Source organism: Eriocheir sinensis, chromosome 10 (assembly GCF_024679095.1).
Source record: "Eriocheir sinensis breed Jianghai 21 chromosome 10, ASM2467909v1, whole genome shotgun sequence".
Classification (NCBI taxonomy): Eukaryota; Metazoa; Arthropoda; class Malacostraca; order Decapoda; family Varunidae; genus Eriocheir; species Eriocheir sinensis.
Genome location: NC_066518.1, coordinates 24632789 through 24655288, shown reverse-complemented (window position 1 = coordinate 24655288; position 22500 = coordinate 24632789). Strand labels below are relative to the sequence as shown.

The following is a 22500-nucleotide window of genomic DNA, read 5'->3' as shown; positions in this document are numbered from 1 at the left end:
ATATATATATATATATATATATATATATATATATATATATATATATATATACACTCACTCACACACACACATGCACTCATTTCATTCATAATGAGCCAGACAGCTAAGGATATGTTACATGTTAAGTAGACAAACCCTAATCGATTTAATTTTCTTCTCTCTATCGCCTCTTCCCGTTTATAAAACACTCTCGTTAGGTGGATGTTGACGGACATTTTTCACCCCAGGAATCCGCCACACATCGAAGAACTTGCTATCGCTAGTGCTCGATGTTAGCTGGTTGATCATCTTCTGCCATGGGGCCTCTGATATATCCTTTTCCGCCCCCGTTGTTGCTCCTGATCCTGTTGTTACTCCATCACTGCCACCACCCCTACTGCAATAACCAGTACCAGCACCACTAATAACACTACCGACACCACCACTACTACCACCACTACCAACCACTTCTTTACCGTCTCCACCACAGCCTCCTGTTATCCCTAATGCTGTTCCTCCAATTTCTGCTATGCCTCCTCTAGTGTCCTTTACAAGTCCGCTTCCTACACCTCCTCCTAGTCCTCCTACTAACCCGCCTATACTTCCTATCCCTATACCTCCTAGCGCTCCTCCTCCACTTCCTCCTTTGCCATTTATTGCCTCACCGCCGAACTTTGGGTCAAGTGGTGGAGCTGGTGTGGCGGACGGCTTTCCCCTTTTGATGAGAGATAACTTGGAGGTAAGGGTGCTTGTCGTGACCTCGGCCGGGGGAGGTGAAGGGGCAGCGGTGACTGTTGTTGTGGCTGCGGCTGAAGGCGTCAACATGCTGTTTTGATACATATCGTTCTGTTTGGAAGATAACAAAAATGAAATACTGATAATATGGAAAATGGATAGGAAACGCTTTACCGGAAATGGATGTCTATTTATCTCTCTATCTCTCTATATGTTTATCTATACATGCATGCACACAAACATACATACATACATACAACAAGACATACAAACATATTTACATCATAAATATAGATACATAGAATATTTAATAGATAGACAAAGAGTCATATATAGATACAAAGGTATATAAATGGGTCGATAGAAGGGCACATAGATAGGAAGGTAGATATTTTGTTTTTGCAGCAAGGGAGGCAGTTCAAAAGCAAAACACAGAAGCAGCAGCAAAAGAGCCCGTCAAACGCTCATCCGTCAAAAGTAAAACAGAGCGAGAGGCAAGAAGAGAGGTCATTTTCTGGTTGAGAGATATATTGATAATCTCCGCTTGAAAGAATTCAAGTAGTAGAGAGAAGGAAATAAGGACGAAGGAAGGCTGTTTCACTGTTTAGCAGCGGAAGGGATACACAAAAGGGATAAGGGATAAGGATAAGGGATTTGGATAGATAAGGGATGAACAATGGTAGAAAGTTATATGCAGCGGGGACGCAATAGGGAGAGGCATGCAACTGGCAAGTCGAGAAAAGCAGTCAGCATGAAAATACCGATAGACGATAGAAGGAGATGCAACACTGCGATGGAATTTAAGAGGTAAAAGATTGATAGTAAGAGTGGGAGAGTTGATGAGACAATTAACATTTAACTCCACTCTGTCTATCAAAGAAGTATGTGTGGACCGTCCCCTCCCCCACACACATACACTCATGAGATGCGTACTCCATAACAGGGTGGACAAGGTATATGGACAGAATCTGGGAGGAGGAAAATAACTGACGGAGACGATACAGAAAGCAAAACCCCGAGGGAGCTGATTTAGAGCAAGAGGAGTTTCTATTTAAGATTTTGAATTAAGGATTGCTCGAGAATGTTTATTTACGAAGGTGACAGCTGTGTGTTGTTGATGAATAGGAGATGGGTGTTTGGAAGATTGTGTCGAGTTGACAGTGGAACAGTGGAAAATATGATTTTCTGAGGCATTGGAGGACACCAAGTTTCTCCTGCCCCATTCATAAATTATAACAGGATCTGATGGGAAGGGTTATGTAGGCTCTATCCTAGAATAATGTATTTCCTGTAGGGAGGCTTTAAAAGGCTGTTAAAAACACGTTGAGCAATGCAGAGTTGATTCATCAGAGTAGGAGCGGATTGGGAAGCTTATTTTGAAAAGGTCACTAATGAACAACATAAAATAGTAGAATATAGAACAGAACCCTGCGTTACAGAACTGTTAATAGGTTTAGAGGAGGAATCATGACCGTCTACCACAGCAGAGATAGATCGAGCAGAAAGGAAACGAGATAAAACTACAGAGAGAGGGACAAAATCCGTAGGAGGGTATTTTAGGAAACGAGATAAAAACTACAGAGAGAGGGATAAAATCCGTTGGAGGGTAGTTTAAAAAGCAAATTTTTGTGCAATATTCTGTCAAATGTTTTCGAGATCTTTCAGGCAATAGTAAAAAAATCATAGAAATGGCTAAGAAAGGATGATCAAGCAACATTTAGGAAGGCTAGAAGATCACCAGTAGAACGTCCATTGCGGAACACATACCAGCGATCAGATAGAACGTTAGAAGCTGATAGGTACTTCATAATTTTCCTGTTAAGGACGGATTCAAAAGCTTTAGACATACAGGAAAGTATAGCTGTAGGACGGTAGTTTGAGGGATTCGAATGGTCACCTTTCTTTGTACAGGCTGTATGCACGTAGGCGTACTTCTAGCAGGAAGGAAAGGTGGATGTTAAAAGACTGACGAAAGAGTTTGACCAGGCAGTGTGTCATGGCGGAAACACAGTTTTTAAGAACAATAGGAGTCACTCCATCTAGTCCATAAGCCTTCTGAGGATTGAGGCCACTCAGGGCATATAAAAAACATCGGTCCTAAGAATTTTAATACGAGGTATAGTGAAGTCAAAGGAGAGATGAGTGCGAGGAATATGCCCTGAATAGTCCAGAGTCGAATTTTTGGAGAACGTTTGAGCAGAGAGTTCAGCCTTAAAGACGGATGTGACAGCCGTGTAGTGAACGGGACTAAGCAGAAGTGGGGAAGATGAAAAGTCAAGGTGTGCTCCATTTTGGATTTCAAATACTCTAATGATTTAGAGTTAGGTGATAGATAAACAACACAGATGTATTTAGTAATATAATGACAATGAAGTTTTAGCCAGATGGTGGAAAATTCTAAAGAATTATGGGAGCGATAACAAAAGATGTCGTTGCGTACGTAGAAACAACATCCAATCCAACTTTGGGTTGAATTTTAGGCTAGAGATAATAGGAGGGAAAATAGTAGAGATTATTGTGATAAAACCTCAGAAACTTGAATTTCAGTTAGGAAGAGAAGGTAAGGTATAGAAGAGATTCATAGATAGATAAAATGGTAGATAGGTAGGTAGATGGGATATATTAATAAATCAATTAAGGGCATACAGCAGGGGCCGCGGAGACTCGCCCACCTTACGACGCCTAGCCCAGAGGTTAAAATCATGAGGAAGGAATATTATGTTTTTTTTTTTAGAAAGGAACCAATTGTACTCATGGGGAATGATATAAGAGGGGAAAATATTAAGATACTTAACTCGTAAACAGCTGTACGCCTCTCAGGCGGCTTCTTCGGGAACAAGCTGTACGCCTCTTGGAAGCGCGATTTTTACATTGCTTCTATAAAATTGCTGAGCCTTGTACATCCTCGAATTTTTTTTATCAAGTTAGCATAGGGTCTCATGTTTCATTTTTCATCTTAGTCATGCAGATCCTGTCATTAGTTTGTCGTCTGTCAAGAGTGATTAAGACATTTGTGTGGAAAGCCTATTGAATCACTGAATTCACGATCCTACTCACTGTCTCTTCTCTGTTACATTGTAAATATAGTTATAAACACAATGACATCAAAGTTAAGGCCTAAAAAAGCAGAAGAGAAAAAATAACAATTTGTTAGGAATTCGGAAAGGAGGCGTTCTGTACGTTGGTGACACTGCCTTTCGCACACAATAATGAGTCACGCGCAGCTCAGCCCACCCACCCGCACAGGCCACACTGTCCGTCCCGCAGTCTCTCACAGTCAGCCATGGGTGAAGATGAGGCAAGCATTGCATCCCTTTCTAATGAATGCTCCCTTCCCCGACGGAAAGAAATAAGCTAGTTAATTTTTATCACTCAATCTATTTCATATGGATGAAAATCACATTAGCTAATCAAGAAAGCATTTTCGTTTATATGGATTAATGTCGTAAGCTAAGTATGAAAGAGGTAAGCATTTTCTTTGATATGGATCAATGACGTAGGCTAATTATGAAAGAGGAAATCATTTTCTTTAATATGGATCAGTTTCGTAGGCTACTCATGAAAGAGGAAATAATTTTCTTTGATATGAATGAATTACGTTGGCTAAGCATGAAAGAGGAAAGCATTTTGTTTTAAATGGATCAATTACGTAGGGTAAGCATGAAAAGCTACGCTATTTTATTTCCAGTGAATTAAAATAAAGTAACCTAATAAAGAAAATTAGTCTCAGTGGAGCCCCGTGGCAGTTCAAAGTACCTTGTGCAAGCTCATTAAATATGTGTATATATATATATATATATATATATATATATATATATATATATATATATATATATATATATATATATATATATATATATATCATTCTCTTTCAAACACACAAGGTTGAATGAAACTGCTGTTTCTGCTTTATTCAGCTTCTGCTGCGTTTTTCCTAATTGTCTGATCAACTCTCTTTTTACGGTGTTTAAAGCCCCGAGGAGCTGTCCAAAAGTTAAGTCGTTGGTTCCAACGTTTCGTTCCTGCCCAGGGAACATATTCAGGCTGAATGGAGCTGGGTCGTGTGGTAGTGGTGTTGGTGGTTTTGAGGGGCTTTAACCCTCACGGGCTGTATGCCGTAGGCTGGCACACCTTTCTCTGGTGCTACTCACTGAGGCCATAAGGCCTCTCTGACGGGGTTCTTCTCCAGACACGTTGTCGGAAAGTCTGGTTTCTGGAACTGCAGCGCTGCTCCAAGTGTTTCGAGAAACACTGCGCTGGACGGGAACTCAAGGTTGTCGTTGTCAGTCTCGTCGTCGTCGTATTCCCTCATGAGCGTCACCATGACGTTCAGAGGATGAGCAGCTCTTTCCTCGTCAGGGTCACTGACGGGGCGAGCATCGCGTCCCACGTTGGGGTGGGAGGCCTGACGAGGGTGCTCGGGTCGGGGGCGCTGGTCGCGGCGTCCGTGGTGGTCGTGGACGGCGTCTGGGTGTCCTGGACTGCTCTCTCCGGTGATGTCTGGGCCACCGCATCCTCAGTGGGCGGAGGTGCAGTCTGGGAAGCCCGTCCTTTCTTCTTTCAGCAGGTTTGCGTGGCGGTGTTTTCTCGCTGTGGTGTCGGTGGTGGTGGGCAAGCTGGTGTTGTGGCAGTGTCGACCACGTCCATCCTCGGGCTGGGAGAGGGGGTTGAGGCAGGAGGAGCTCCTTGGGAGCCAGCCTGGTTCTTGAGGGGCAAGGTGTCTTTAGCACCTGAGGGCCGAGGGGGGAGCCTCCTCAGACGTTCGGGGCAGCCCTTGAACCAGGCGTGGTGTCTCCCGGCACAGTTCGGACATCGTGCAGCCTGGTTGGTTCCGGTCCTCAGTGTCTCGGTACACTTCGAGGAGGAATGTTTCCCGCTGCACATGCCGCAGAGAGCTTCGGTCCTGCAATTGAAGCACCGCAGGGGCTCCGGGGTGAACCTCCTGACGGAGAAGACACCCCCGACGCCTAAGTCGAGGGACGACGGGAGAGGCCCCCGAAACGTCACCTCGACCTGCCGCGTGGGCTCTCTGCGACAGTGACCCGCGTTGTAAGTACACCTCCTTGCAAAGGTGACGCTCGGGTCCTCCAGGATCGGTCGGAGGGACTGGCCTAGAGGATACCGTGAGACGATACCCTTCGACCAGCCCTCGACCCATCCTAGGGAGATGCTGACAGTGATCTCTCTGCTCATGCGAGCGAGAGAGAAAGCAGTTTCCTCGTCCAGGGGTTTGATGTAGATCACATCCCAGGCTTTCTCTTGCACCCGGACCCGGAGGTCGGGGTGCTCCCTCTCCAGCCGTCGAACGGCATGGAAGATGCTGGTATCCTGGTGGCTCAGCATCTGGTAGAGCCGGTAATCTAGGGCCGGTGGTGGGATCGGGGCTCGTCGACGTCGTTTATCAACGAGACGAGTGCTGTGCGGCGTCCCTCGCTGCGCAGTTGTCTACGTGTTGTTATTTATGTTCTTTCTTTTTCTGCGTTGGGAAGTTTTGCAGATCTTGAGCTTCTTGTTAATTGTTGCTCCTAGATCGTCTATGTAGAGGCCTCCAGGAACAAGAGTCGGTGGGGGTCAGTTTCCCTGTCAAGTAATTTTGTTGAGTCTTCTAGGTGGCTGCGCGTTAAGGTTTCCTTGTGCTTGACAGTGTAGTGATTCTTGATTGCACCGTTTTGTAGGTGGCATATTAGGCGCCTAGTCAGTTTCGTTCGTGTCATCCCGATATATGAGGCCCACAGTCCTCATTAACGCAGATGTGCTCGTAGGTGACATGTTCTTCCTGAAGAGGTGCCAGTGGTGGTGTTTGGCGGCTCTTGATAAGTAGGTTTGGCTGTTTTTTTTGGAGGTCTTGTAGTAGATGATGGGTGACCAAACGATATCACTCATCTACTACAAGACCTCCAAAACAGCCAACCTACTTATCAAGAACTCCTTATCTCTTCTCTCACTAAATCAGCTTCCTCGAGGTTGGGCGTTCTTTATCGTCTCCGCCAGTTTTTCTCTCCCGCACATATGCTGTCCATATACAGGGGCTTTGTTCGCCATCGTATGGAGTATGCATCACATGTGTGGGGGGGCTCCACTCACACAGCTCTCTTGGACATCGATATTTACACGCTGACCGCTCTTCTGAACTTGCTAACTGCATGCCTCCCCCCCTTCCGCGGCCCCGTTGCACTCAACTTTCTATTCTAGCTCATCTCTATACTTTCGAAACCCCTTATGCAAGAGTTAACTTACATCTTCACTCTTTCACTTTCACTGGTAAACTCTGGAACAGCCTTCCTTCGTCTGCATTTCCTCCTGCCTATGACTTGACCTCCTTCAAGAAGAGTGTATCAAGACACCTTTCCACCCGAAATTGACATCCCTTTTGGCCACTCTTTAATTTTGTCTATTATGGGAGCGGTGAGTAGCGGGCTTATTGTCTGCACTCTTTTTGTTGCCCTTGACCCGCTCCTTTTTAGCATGAGGGGTAGAAAAAGTACGTGAAATGTGTGCCTCCATTCCAGAGACAATCACCTCAGAGATGCGCTGGGCACACACAGAGGAGTCTCTCTCCTGGAACCAGTGATCATTCCACGGGATATCGGAAAAGTACATCCTCAGGTCATCTCACCGAGCGGAAACAAAATGTCAGAAACATCGCCTCTTCGGTGGGCCCAGAGGCTGTACAGGAGGGATAGGACAGATTATTGAAATAAGGTTGTGATCGGAGGACCCCAACGGAAAGAACAGTTTGACGGAATATGCTGAAGGATTAGAGGTTAGGAAGTGGTTTATCTAGTACGTAGGGCGTGTCTCCAAGACTGTCGGGAATACGAGTAGGGTGCTGAACCAACTGTTCTAGATCATTAAGGAGAGCAAAGTTGTAGGCTTGTTCACCAGGCTGGTCAGTGAAAGAGGATGAAAGCTAAAGCTGGAGTGTGGGTCAAGATGTGCTCCACTTTGGAATTAAAATAGTCAAAGAATTTGGCATAGTTGGAAGAATTAGGTGAGAGTTATACAGCACAGATTTACTTAGTAATAGAGTGACAATGAGGTCTTAACCAGATGGCGAAAAATTCAGAAGAGTCAAGGTCGTGGCCACGAGAGCTAGTGATGTCGTTGCGTACGTAGACGCAACATCCAGCTTTGGATTGAAGTTTAGGATAGAGATAGTAGAAGGGAACGTAGTAGAGGTTGCTGTCAGTAGCCCCCGAGACATGTGTTTCGGTGAGGAAGAGAAGGTGAGGTTTAGAGGAGGAGAGATGGTTTTCTACAAAAGGGAAATTTGAAGGAATATTTTTTTTCTCTTTACAGCAGAGGAGTCAGTTCAAGGGCATAATGAAGGTAACAAATGTTAAAAAAAAGCCCGCTACTCACTGCTCCTAAAAAGAGTTAGAGGAATGGCTGAAAGATAGGTCAATTTCGGGAGGTGTCCTTATACCCTCCTCTTCAAATAGTTCAAGTCGTAGGCAGGAGAAAATACAGATGAAGGAATATTGTTCCATTGTTTATCAGCGTGAGGGATGAAAGAGTGAAGATGCTGGTTAACTCTTGCGTAAGGGATTTGAGCAGTAAAGGGATGAGCTTGAGTAGAAAGTCGTGTGATGCGAGGCCGCGGGAGGGGGAAGGCATGCAGTTAGCAAGTTCAGAAGAGCAGTCAGCATGAAAATATCGATAGAAGATAGAAAGAGAGGCAACATGGCTGCGAAATTTAAGAGGTAGAGGACTATCAGTAAGAGAAGGAGAGTTGATGAGACGAAGAGCCTTAGACTACACTCTGTACAAGAGAGCTGTGTGAGTGGAGCCCCCCACACGTGAGATGCATACTCCATACGAGGGCGGACAAGGCCCCTGTAAATGGATAGCAACTGTGCGGGGAAGAAGTACTGGCGGAGACGGTACAGAACGCCCAGCCTCTAGGAAGCTGATTTAGTATGTGAAGAGATATTAAGTTTCCAGTTGAGATTTTGAGTTAAGGATAGACCGATAATGTTTAGTGTTGAAGAAAGTGATAGTTGAGTGTTGTCAAAGAATATTGGATAGTTGTTTGGAAGATTGTGTCGAGTGGATACGTGGAGAAACTGTTTTTTTGAGGCGTTGAAGGACACCAAGTTCTTCTTGCTCCAATCGGAAATAATAGTAAGGCCTGAGGCTAAAGGTTCTGCCGCCTCCAGCCTGGAATCATTTAGTTCCTGTTGGGTGGATCCTCTATTAATATAAGTTGTTTAATGCAGAGTAGAGTCATCGGCGTAAGAATGGATAGGACAGTTCGTTTTGGAAAGAAGATCATCAACGAACAACAGAAAGAGAGTGGGAGATAGGACAGAACCGTGCGGAACATCACTATTAATAGGTGTAGGGGAAGAACAGTGACTGTCTACCACGGCAGAAATAGAACGGTCAAAGAGGAAACTGGAGATAAAGGTACAGAGATAATGATAGAAACCGTAGTAGGGTAGTTTGGAAAGCAAAGATTTGTGCCAGACCCTATCACAGGCTTTTGATATGTACAGCGCAATAGCAAAAGTTTCACCGAAACGGCTAAGATAGGATGACCAAGAATCAGTTAGGAATGCAAGGAGATCACAAGTAGAACGCCCCTTGCGGAACCCATACTGGCGATCAAATAGAAGGTCAGAAGTGGAAAGGTGCTTTTGAATCTTCCGGCTAAGGAATGATTCAAAAGCTTTAGATAGACAAGAAAGCAAAGCTATAGGACGGTAGTTTGAGGGATTGGAACGGTCACCATTCTTTGGCACAAGCTGTATGAAGGCATACTTTCAGCAGGAAGGAAAGGTAGATGTTGACAGGCAGAGGCGAAAGAGTTTGACCAGGCAGGGTCTGAGGAGTCAAGGTCGTGGGCACGAGAGCAAGTGATGTCGTTGCGCACGTAGGCGCAAGGTCGCTGCTCCTAAAAAAGAATCAAAAGAGGTGGCCGAAAGAGAGGTCAATTTCGGGAGGAGAGGTGTCGTGATACCCTTCTCTTGAAAGAGTTCAAGTCGTAGGCAGGAGGAAATACAGATGAAGGAAGATTGTTCCAGAGTTTACCAGCGTGATGGATGAAAGAGTAAAGATGCTGGTTAACTCTTGCATAAGGGGTTTGGACAGTATAGGGATGATAGAAAGAGAGGCAACATCGCGACGGAATTTAAGATGTAAAAGACTATCAGTAGGAGGAGGAGAGCTGATGAGATTGTGTCGAGTTGATAAGTGGAGAAATTGAGTTTTGAGGTATTGAAGGACACAAGGTTCCTTCTGCCCCAATCGAAAATGATAGCAAGGTCTGAGGTTAAGGGTTCTGCAGCCTCCAGTCTGGAGTCGTGTACTTCCTGTTGAGAGGGTCTTCTATTGAAAGGAGTTGAATAATGCAGAGTGGAGTCGTCGGCGTATGAATGGACCGGACAGTTTGTTAAGGAAAGAAGATCACTGATGAATAACAGGAAGAGAGTGGGTGATAGGACAGAGCCTTGTGGAACACCACTGTTGATAGGTTTAGGGGAAGAACAGTGACCGTCTACCACCGCAGAGATAGAACGGTGTGTGTGTGTGTGTGTGTGTGTGTGTGTGTGTGTGTGTGTGTGTGTGTGTGTGTGTATGAACATGTGTATATCTCTCTCTCTCTCTCTCTCTCTCTCTCTCTCTCTCTCTCTCTCTCTCTCTCTCTCTATATATATATATATATATATATATATATATATATATCTATATCTATATATATATATATATATATATATATATATATATATATATATATATACATATATATATATATATATATATATATATATATATTAGGGTAGGCGGTGGCCGAAGTGATAGCGTACTGGACCCACATTCGCCGTGTGATGAACGACGCGGGTTCGAATCCTCACGCTACCACTCGGATTTTTCAGTCACCGCCGAGTGGCTTAAAACTACCCACATGCTGTCCTGAAGACCACCCATCAACCCGGACTCTAGAGGAAGCCGTCCAAGCGAATCAAGAACGAGTTCCGGGGGGCAGCATGAGCCAATGCAAGATGGCGCCACTATAAACACTCGCCTGCGCCAGAACGGGCTGGGCCGACCATCAGGCCCCACCTGGAAGAAGCCTTGGGCCGACCATCAGGCCCCACCGGGAAGATGCCTACCGGCGCAATAGGCAACAACGTAAAAAATAAATAAATAAATATATATATATATATATATATATATATATATATATATATATATATATATATATACAATAAACCCTCTGGTATCCGGGTTAATAGAGCCACGGGGGCACCCTGACATGGGAAAACCCCGGATATGTTGTAGTTTAAGTCTACGGACTCGAAAACCCAACGTTCGATCATGGCCTGAAATAAAGGCAACGACAGAGTACTGCATAGGTGTTTCTGTCCATCCTCAGAATATGGTACGCCCCATGGCTTTGTAGCAGTCAGTCTGCACCAGGGAGTGAAATGCGAGCGATTGACGTGCTCCGGGCCCTGAGAAAAGGGTTCGAGTAGCGCCGTCACGGTTAGCACTCGCGGCAACCTCTCCCTGGCTTATCGCAGTCCTGCTGCACCTTGGGTGGATCTGTTACTTGGGATTCGACAATTAGGCGCGACAGCCTCAGCCGCTAACCCATTGCTGTGGTGCCTAAAGTCCGGCAAATCCTAAGTGGTGGCTCTGACGAAGACAGCCCGCTAGACACTGGTGCTGTCTCCAGCTGATCTCGCGTACCGTGCTTCTCACACCCTTCCCCCTCTCTCTCCCCGTGTCTCTCTTTTTCTCTCTCTCTAGTATAAAAACAAGTATGTTTTTTTTTATGATTGATTCTCTATCTGTGAGTGAATACAAAGAAATTTGTACAACCCTTGCTTTACTAAAATCAAGATATATTATATCGTAATTTTCATATCTGTCTACCGTCTCAAATACTTTATTGTAGAAGGACAAGAGATTGGTGAGGCATGACCTACCTTTCGTGAACCCATGGTGCGAGTCGTGAATTAAGCTATGTTTCTCTAAATGCTCCCGAATGTTCCTAGCTGTTATGGACTCCAGCATCTTGCCTATAACCAATGTTAAGCTAATTGGGCGATAGTTTGAAGCAGCTGACCTGTCCCCATTTATAAAAATCGGTGTCACATTAGCTACGTTCCATACTCTTAGGCTGGGCATATAACCAGTATTTACCGACATCTTAAAGATGTCGGTTAGTGGGTCACTAAGTACATTCCTGCATTTCTTTAATACCCTCGGAAATATCCCGTCAGGATCTGGCAACTTATTCTTCTTAAGTGTATCTATCTCATCTTGGACTACTTGCCTGATAATGTTTATATCCCTCAATTTATCGTCATCCCCGCCCTCGTACACCTGAACCCTTTCCGGAATAGTCGTTCGATCCTCTTGTGTGAATACTGAAAGGAAGTAGTCGTTCAATAATGTGCTCACATTTTCGTAATTTTCCACTAGCTCGCCTGGGTTTGTTTTCAGCTGTCCAATTTTCTCCTTTGTTTTTGTGCTATACATCTGAAAGAAGCCCCTGATTACTCCTAGCATCATTTGCTATTTTAATCCCATAGTTCCTTTTCCCTACCCTGGGGTTTTTCTTCACGAATCTAGATAGTTCGACATACCTGGTATGTGTTTCACCATTCTTTATTTTCTGATAAATTCCCTTCTTTATAACCCTATCTCGTGTTTTAGCCCACGAGTCATCCACGTAGGGTCATTGTTTTCTTTTCTAAGTGTTCGCCGTGGTATATGCTGTCCCTGCCCCTCTACTATTACTCTAACTAAATTATTGTAAGACATTTCTACCCGGTTCTCCTGGCTCTCCATCCCACAGTTCTGGCCTTCATGAATCCCTCGTAATCTGCTCTTATAAAATCTGGCACTAAGACTGGGTTTGGTTCGCGGGTTACCTCCCACTCTAAGCTAAAACGAACCGTTCTGTGGTCACCATTTCCTAACTCTCCTCCCACCTTCAACTCAGGTAGCAAGTTTCAATTAATAGTTAGGACTAAGTCTAATATGTTATCTCCTCTGGTAGGCTCAGTAACTACCTGCTTAAGGAAATTATCTTGTATAACTTCAAGAAAATCCTCGGCTTCCAGGTCACCCACTAGGTCTTCCCAGTCTGAAAGAGTGCAAGGAAGTCCTTAGTAGCCCTCTTGCCGATATCTTTAAGATGTCGGTAAATTCTGGGTATGTGCCCAATCAATGGAAAGTAGCTAATGTGACGCCGATTTTCAAAAAGGGAGACAAGTCAGCCACCTCAAACTATCGCCCAATTAGCTTAACATCAGTTGTGGGAAAGATGTTAGAGTCAATTATAGCCAGGAGCATTTGGGACCATCTAGAAAAGCATAATATAATTCATGATTCACAACATGGGTTCACAAAGGGTAGGTCTTGCCTTACTAATCTGTTGTCCTTCTACACTAAAGTAATCGCGGCGGTTGACAGAGATGAAAACTATGACATATTATATCTAGATTTCAGTAAAGCGTTCGACAAAGTCCCTCATCACCGGCTATTACTAAAATTACAGGCTCACGGCGTAGATGGGAAAGTTTTGAACTGGATCAGGGCGTGGCTTAGTGGTAGGAAGCAGAGAGGGCAAATCAATGGTAGGAAATCTGAATGGGGCAGTGTTACGAGTGGAGTCCCACAGGGATCGGTGCTGGGTCCTCTGCTTTTTATTATTTACATCAATGACTTGGACACAAGAATTAGTAGCGATGTCAGTAAGTTCGCAGATGATACCAAGATCGATAGAGTAATCCAATCAGACAGCGACGCTACCGTTCTCCAGGATGAGCTTGACAGACTATATGATTGGGCGAGGAAGTGGCAGATGGAATTCAATGTCGGGAAGTGTAGCATTTTGAGTGTAGGTAGGAATAACCCCTTACACAATTACTCCTTAAATGACACTCCTCTAAGCAGGTCTGGGCGTGAGAGAGACTTAGGAGTCCTAGTGAGCGCTGACCCCCGTCCTAGGGCTCAATGCATTCAGGTTAAAAATCGGGCAAACAGAGTACTAGGTTTCATCTCAAGGAGCGTGAGCAATAGGAGCGCTGAAGTCATCCTCAAACTTTACTTAGCACTAGTTCGACCTCATCTCGATTGTGCAGTTCAGTTCTGGTCCCCCTATTAGAGAATGGATATCAAGATGTTAGAATCTGTACAGAGGAGGATGACAAAGATCATTCAGGGGGTGAGAAACTTGCCTTATGAAGACAGGCTAAAGCAGTTAACTCTACACTCTCTAGAAAGGCGAAGGTTGCGAGGAGACTTGATCGAAGTTTATAAATGGATGAAGGGATTTAATAAAGGGGATGTCAATAAGATTTTGAGAGTGAAAGAGCCAGGTAGGACGCGTGGCAATGGTTTTAAGTTAGACAAATTCAGATTCAACAAAGACATAGGCAAGAATTGGTTCACCAATAGAGTGGTGGACGAATGGAACAGGCTTGGGAGCCATGTTGTGGGTGCCAACACCATAGATACATTCAAGAAGAGGTTAGATAAAGCCATGGATGGTGAGGTAAGGTGGGGTTGAGTGTACAGGAGCTGCCTTGTATAGGCCAACCGGCCTCTTGCAGACTCCTTACGTTCTTATGTTCTTATGTTCTTATATTCCTATAATTAAAGTCCCCCATTACGCAGAAAATGGGGGACCCTGCCAATCTCTTTTAGTAGTATACTCGTGGCCTGCCTGTTAAGGTTGGGTGACCTATACAGAATCCCTAGAATTAGTTTTTATTTCCCTTTGTAAACGTCCACCCAAACTGATTCTGAATCCATGCGTGAATTTCGTGAGGAGAGGTGTCCTGATACCCTCCTCTTGAAAGAGTTCAAGTCGTAGGCAGGAGGAAATACAGATGAAGGAAGATTGTTCCAGAGTTTGGACAGTATAGGGATGAGCATGAGTAGAAAGTCGTGTGAAGCGGGGCCGCGGGAGGGGGGGAGGCATGCCGTTTGCAAGTTCAGAAGAGCGGTGAGCGTGGAAATATCGACAGAAGATAGAAAGAGAAGCAACATCGCGACGGAATTTAAGAGGTAGAAGACTATCAGTAGGAGGAGGAAAGCTGATGAGACGAAGAGCCTTAGACTCCACTCTGTCCAGAAGAGCTGTGTGAGTGGAGCCCCCCCCCACACGTGAGATGCAAAATCCATACGAGGGCGGACAAGGCCCCTGTTTATGGATAGCAACTGCGCGGGGGAGAAGAACTGGCGGAGACGATACAGAACGTCCAACCTCGAGGAAGCTGATTTAGCGAAAGAGGAGATGTGAAGTTTCCAGTTGAGATTTTGAGTTTAGGATAGACCGAGGATGTTTAGTGTTGAAGATGGTGACAGCTGAGTGTTGTCGAAGAATAGGGGATAGGTGTTTGGAAGATTGTGTCGAGTTGATAGGTGGAGAAATTATGTTTTTGAGGCACTGAAGGACACAAGATTCCTTCTGCCCCAATCGGAAATGATAGCAAGGTCTAAGGTTAAGCGTTCTGCAGCCTCCAGTCTGGAGTCGTGTACTTCCTGTTGGGATGGCCTTTTATTGAAAGAAGTTGAATAATGCAGAGTGGAGTCGTCGGCGTATGAGTGGACAGGACAGTTTGTTATGAAAAGATGATCATTGATGAATAACAGGAAGAGAGTGGGTGATAGGACAGAGGCCTGTGGAACACAACTGTTGATAATTTTAGGGGAAGAACAGTGACCGTCTACCACCACAGAGATAGAACGGACGGAAAGGAAACTGGAGATAAAGGAACAGAGAGAGGGATAGAATCCGAAAGAGGGCAGTTTAGAAAGCAAAGACTGGTGCCAGACTCTATCGAAGGCTTTCGATATGTCAAGCGCAACAGAGAAATTTCACCGAAACGGCTAAGAGAGGATGACGAAGAGTCAGTCAGTTAAGATAGCAAGAAGATCGCCAGTAGAACGCTTTTTGTGGAACCCATACTAGCGATCAGAAAGAAGTTTAGAAGTGGAAATGTGCTTTTGAATCTTCCGGTTAAGGATTTATTCAAAAGCTTTAGATAGACAGGAAAGTAAAGCTATAGGGCGGTAGTTTGAGGGATTGGAACGGTCACCCTTCTTAGGCACAAGCTGTACAAAGGCATACTTCCAGCAGGAAGGAAAGGTAGATGTTGATAGGCAGAGACGAAAGAGTTTGACCAGGCAGGGTGTCAGCACGGAAGCACAGTTTTTAAGGACAATAGGAGGCACTCCATCAGGCCCATAAGCCTTCTGAGAGTTGAGGCCAGAGAGGGCATATAAAATATCATTTGGAAGAATCTTAATAACAGGCATAAAGAAGTCAGAGGGGGGATGAGTAGGAGGAATATGCCCAGAATCGTCCAGGGTGGAGTTCTTGCAGAAAGTCTGAGCGAAGAGTTCAGCCTTAGAGACAGATGAGACGGCAGTACTGCCGTCAGAGTTAAGGAGAGGAGGGAAAGAGAAAGAAGTGTAATTGGAGGAGATATATTTGGCTAGATGCTAGAAGTCACGGGAAGAATTAGAAGAAGCAAGGTGTTGACATTTGTATTGATAAAAGAAGTTTTGGTAAGTGGGAGAATAGATATGTCACGATTCCGGGCTGAAATGTAAAGGTCAAAGTTAGCAGGAGTTCGAAGGCTCGAACCTTTTGTGAGCTGCCTCTCTATCTTTAATAGCACGAGAACAAGCTTGATTAAACCAAGGCTTTTTATCATGAAGAGTAGAGAAAGAACGGTGAATGTATGCCTCCATTCCAGAGACAATCACCTCTGTGATGCGCTGGGCACACACAGAGGGGTCTCTCTTCTGGAAGCCGTAATCATTCCAAGGGAAATCGGAAAAGTACATCCTCAGGTCGTCCCACCAAGCTGAAGCAAAATACCAGAAGCATCGCCTCTTTGGTGGGTCCAGAGGATGTACAGGAGCGATAGGACAGGATACAGAAATAAGGTTATGATCGGAGGAACCCAACGGAGAGAACAGTTTGACAGAGTAAGCAGAAGGATTAGAGGTAAGGAAGATGTCTAGAATGTTGGGCCTGTCTCCAAGACGGTCGGGAATACGAGTAGGGTGCTGAACTAACTGCTCTAGGTCGTTGAGGAGAGCAAATTTGTAGGCTTGTTCATCAGGCTGGTCAGTGAAAGAGGATGAAAGCCAAAGCTGGTGGTGAACATTGAAATCTCCCAAGATGGAGTTTTCAGCGAAGGGAGAGTGAGTCAAGATGTGCTCCACTTTAGAGTTCAAATAGTCAAAGAATTTTACATAGTTAGTAGAGTTAGGTGAGAGATAAACAGCACAGATGTATTTAGTAATAGAATGACAATGAAGTCTTAGCCAGATGGTGGAAAATTCAGAAGAATCAAGGTCGTGGGCACGAGAGCAAGTGATGTTGCGCACGTAGGCGGACGTGCGCAACATTCAGCTTTGGACTGATGTTTAGGATAGAGACAGTAGGAGGAAACAGAGTAGTGGTTGCTGTCAGTAGCCTCAGAAACCTGTGTTTCGGTGAGGAAGAAAAGGTGAGATTTAGAGGAAGAGAGATGGTGTTCCACAGAATGAAAATTAGAACGAAGACCGCGAATGTTGCAGAAATTGATAAGGAGGAGGTTCGAGCAGTTATCAGGACACCTCTCAAGGCGGCAGCCAGAAGGGGAGTCCTCTATGGGGGAATTTATGGTCCCCCCCCAGGCGGGGACTCCGAGGCTTTAAGTGAGTCTTTAACGTATAGCGCAACTTCACCTTCCCTTTTTCCCCTTCTGTCTTTGTGAAACATCTGATAACCCGTTATTTCAAATTCCGATCTAAAATTTATATTGGCAGTGATCGCTATTATGTCAAAATTTTCTACACAAGCTTCACCCCTTAGTATGTCTATCTTGTGTCTGAGGCTCCTGCTGTTAGTATAGAAGATTCTTAGCCCGCCCTCTGTTACTCCCCCATAATTACTACTAAGCTGCCTGGTTGTATTATGAGCTAGATGTTCTCTCCCATTACTCCTCCTCCTCTCGTTTATACAAAAAATCCCTCAGGGTACTAAGTGCTCGCTCAAGGGAGTATGAGAGAGCCTCTAATTTTTTTTGACTACTTGAATTCCAAAAGTGGAGCACATCTTGACCCACTCTCCCTTCGCTGAAATCTTCATCCTAGGAGATTTCAATGTTCACCACCAGCTTTGTCTTTCATCCTCTTTCACTGACCATCTTGGTGAACAAGCCTACAACTTTGCTCTCCTCATTGATCTAGAGCAGTTGGTTCAGCACCCTACACGTATTCCGGACCGCCTTGGAGACACGCCCAACATTCTAGATCTCTTCCTAACTTCTAACCCTTCGACTTACTCTTTCAAACTGTTCTCTTCGTTGGGCTCCTCCGATAACAACCTTATTTCTGTGTCCTGTCCTATCGCTTCAGTACAGCCTCTGGACCCACCGAAGAGGCGATGCTTCTGTCATTATGATTCCGCTCGGTAAGACGAACTGAGGATGTACTTTTCCGATTTCCCGTGACTATTGTCTCTGGATTGGAGGTACACATTCCACGTACTTTCTTTACCCTTCATGCTAAAAAGCCTTGGTTTAATCACGCTTATTCTCTTGCTAGCAAAGATAGAGAGGCAGCTCACAAAAGGTACCATAGCCTTCGCAATCCCGCTAATCATGATCTTTACATTTCCGCCCGGAATCGTGCCAAATCTGTTCTTCGACTCACCCAAAATCCCTTCATTAAAAGGAAATACCACAACCTTACTTTTTTTCTAATTCTTTCACAGATTTCTGGCACGTAGCGAAAAATACCTCCTCCAGTTTCACTTCTTCATCTTTCCCCTCCTCTCCTATGTCCTGACAACAGCACCGCCGTCACATCTGTCTCTAAGGCTGAACTCTTCGCTCAGACTTTCCCTAAAAAAACTCCTCTCTGGACGATTCTGGGCACATCCCTCATACTCATCCCCCTATGACTCTACTATGCCTGATATTAAGATTCTTAAGAATGATGTTTTCTATGCCCTCTCTGGCCTCAATCCTCTGAAGTCTTATTGGCATGATGGAGTGCCTCCTATTGTCCTTAAGAACTGTGCTTCCCTGCTGACAGTTCAGCCTGGTAAAACGTTTTCCTCTCTTCCTGTCAGCATCTACCTTTTCTTCCTGCTGGAAGTACGCCTGCATACAGCCTGTGCCAAAGAAGAGTGACCATTCCAATCCCTCAAACTACCGTCCTATAGCTCTACTTTCCTGCCTCTCTAAAGCTTTTGAATCAATCCTTAACCGGAAAATTCATAAGCATCTATCAACTTCTGACCTTCTATTTGATTGCCAGTATGGGTTCCCCAAGGGACGTTCTACTGGTGATCTTCTTGCTTTCTAAACTAACTCCTGGTCATCCTCTCTTAGCCGTTTCGTTGAAACATTCTCATTTGCGCTAGACATATCGAAAGTTTTCGATAAAATCTGGTCACAAAAAAATCATTGCTTTCTAAACTACCCTCCTACGGCTTCTATCCCTCTCTCTGTAATTTTATCTCAGGTTTCATTTCCGGCCGTTCTATCTCTGCTGTGGTAGACTGTCACTGTTCTTCTCTTAAACCTATCAACAGTGGTGTCACGCGCTCTTTTTGATATTCATCAATGATTTTCTTTCCACAAAAAACTGGCCTATCTATTCGTACGCCAACGACTCTACGTTGCATTAATCAACTTTTTTCAACAGAAGACCCTCTCGACAGGAATTACAAGAATCCAGACTGGAAGCTGCAGAACGATTGCCCTCAGACCTTGCTATCATTTCCGATTGGGGCAGAAGGAACCTGGTGTCCTTCAGCGCCTCAAAAAATCAATATCTTCACCTATCAACTCGACACGATCTTCCAAACACCTCTCCCTATTCTTCAACAACACTCAGCCGTCACCTTCTACAGTAAACATCTTCGGTGTATCCCTGACTCAAAGTCTTAACTGGAAACTTCACATCTCTTCTCTCACCAAATCAGCTTCCTCGAGGTTGGGCGTTCTGTATCGTCTCCGCCAGTTCTTTTCCTCCGCTTTCTCCGCCCTCGTATGAAGTATGCATCTAACGTGTGTGGGGGCTCCACTCTCACAGCTCTTTTGGACAGAGTAAGACTCTTCGTCTCATCATCTCCTCTCTTACTGATAGTCTTCAATCTCATAAATTCCGCCATCATGTTGCCTCTCTTTCTATCTTCTATTGATATTTTCATGCTGACTGCTCTTCTGAACTTGCTGAATGCATGCCCCCACCTCCCCTCCCCCACTCCCGCGGCCCCGTTCCACACGACTTTCTACTCAAGCTCATCCCTATACAGTCCAAATCCCTTATGCAAGAGTTGAGCAGCATCTTCACTCTTTCATCCCTTACGCTGGTAAAGTTTAGAACAATCTTCTTTCATCTGTATTTCCTCCTGCGTACGACTTGAACTCTTTCAAGAGGGGAGTATCAAGACACCTTTCCTCCCGAAATTTATCTCTCTTTGGGCCACTCCTCTTAACTCTTTTTTCAGGAGCAGTGATTTGAGGTCTTTTTTATTATTATTATTTTTTTTTGCCGTTTCCTTTTCTGAAAAAAACAACAACGGAGTAGTCCCCGGTTTGACACAGTCATTCCAGCAACTTCCCATGATTTTACGTAGGCGCTTATTAACAGAGGTATTCATGCGCCGATCCTAGTCACTATTCAGCGTCCATGCCTCACAGCCATTTAGTAAGACAGGGAGCACAAGCAAATTGGAGATCCGGATCTTTGTTCTTCTTCACAGTTATCGACAACGCCATATAATCATGCCGAGAGAGTTCTCAACACCGTGGGCCAAGCTAATCCACCTTAAGACTTCGTAACGAGACCTTATCTTGTTCTGAAGAACGTCATTAACCCCTTGACTACAAGAAGACATCACCAAGCTTCAGAAATGGAACTAAAAGAGGCTGCTCTAATTCACTGAAGAGAAATGTAAAGTCATGCACCTTGGGAGGGGATATCCAGCATACCAATACTACATAGGAAACACTCCACTATCAATCACAGAGGCAGAGCATGACCTGATAGAATATGTTATCAGGCTACCGGTGAAAGCCAAATCCGTGCCAATCACAGCGGATGGGTAAAGGTATGCGAAATTTTCCAAGGTAACATTGTCCTCGCCACACGCATGAACAGCCTGTACTGTTTCATCTAGCAAGCTTCCAAACACCATTACATTGGTCTCGACAAAGGGAACCTGGAGTCTCGTGGGCTTCGCCTCCTCGTAAAGTGCCTCGAGAGACATCACCAGAACCTCCAGTGACTGCAAGGATTATTGTAATATCGGCAAATAATCGGTCAGTGATCTTGGTATTGCCAAGTGTCAACACAATAATTCTGATTCACAGCTTTGTCTAGTGCCGAATCCAAACAAGTGTTGGAAACTGATAGGGGCCAATTTCCTTGTTCATGGGAAAGAAACTGGAAACATCCCTCCACACCTCACAGCACTTTCGATCTCAGAGAAGAGGCCAGTCAATAAACGAACCAATGGAGTCGCAGGAGACTCCAGAGTTCCTCGCGATGCACTGAATGTAATGCCTTCTTGGTATCGAATAAAACTGCAAGCATCCCGTGTCGAAACTCACGTCTGAGTTCCACCACTACGCAACGAACCCGGAATGGTCAGGTTTGTGCGGCCTCAACAGCTGGTTGCGAATCGGCATCAACAATAGATGAGCAAAGAAACTTGCCTAGCCTACTGAGCGGCGAAATATTAATGCAGTTGTTGGAGACCTGGCGGCTTCCTTTCTCTTTCCAGATGGGGAGCACCAGACCTCTCTTCCAGTCAAAATGATTGGTACTAGACTGCCATACGGCTTTCAAAATCGATTGCAACCTGCGGATCATGGCCTCATCTCTAACTTTGAGCAGATCCTCATTGATGTTGCAGATGCTCCTCAATGGGTGGACCAGCATACGCTACCTGTAACTCAGCAGCTGTAAGTTGCCTGTTTGGCGGGTCTGATATATAAAACAGCTCAAAGTGCCCAGTACAACGAGCCCTGTGTCCCCCCATGTACGACATTAGGCAGCCATCTGCTGTTCGGATAGGAGTCACCCAAGGAGGCTCAGAGTGGAGTTTCTTTAGAGGTATGAAGGGCAGGGATCATTCGCATTGAGATAGCCCTCTACCTCCTCAGCGAGACTCCTGATTTAAAATATCTCGTCTCTTCTTATGACCGCTTTAGTCCTACGCGACAGAGTAATTTATTGATCCCCATTCCTAGCAAGCCTGGCAGTGTGACTCTCCTCGATATTTTGCACCATGTCCTCCGAGTCAAAACCCGCCTTAGATCTCAAACGCTCTCCAATGCACTCACTCCTTTGTAGCTTGAAAAGTTTCACGTTTCAAGGTATCGAAAAGTTCAACAGAATCCTCAAATGTGCTGAGCACATTGAACCGATTTGAGACTGTCACTGCACCGCTCACTTCTCGAGATGGAACATAATATTGTTTTATCTCTAGATTATTATTGACTTGGCATTAAGCTCGAGTGATGCAACAAGTAGCGTGTGATCAATTGCAAAGACCTTAGTACTCCTGAAAACTTTCCAGTTCTGAAGTATCCTTGAACGAGTATTTATAAGGAAGTTGTCAATATCCGGCATTATTCTATCAAGTCCGCCGGTATAGTTTTAGTCTCTCGTGCCAAGGACCCGCCCGTATTTATCAATTTCCTGGATCTTGCCAAATTCAGGAGAGAGTTGTTGGTGCTCATGTTACATAACTTTTAGCCAAGTCTGTCAGTGCCAGTTATAGCAATGAAGTCGCCAAAAACATTG

At 44.9% G+C, this 22500-nt stretch overlaps 1 protein-coding gene across 1 annotated transcript in view; it reads right to left on the bottom strand.

The window, feature by feature from the left end:
* Positions 1 to 49: 49 nt before the first annotated feature.
* The window catches only part of LOC126996373 (pupal cuticle protein 36-like), a 90108-nt gene continuing 67657 nt past the window's right edge, over positions 50 to 22500 (bottom strand). Inside the window, exon 3 of the mRNA XM_050856742.1 lies at positions 50 to 825. Coding sequence (XP_050712699.1) covers positions 178 to 825 — 648 coding nt within the window. The 3' untranslated portion in view covers positions 50 to 177. The remainder of the gene's footprint in view (positions 826 to 22500) is intronic.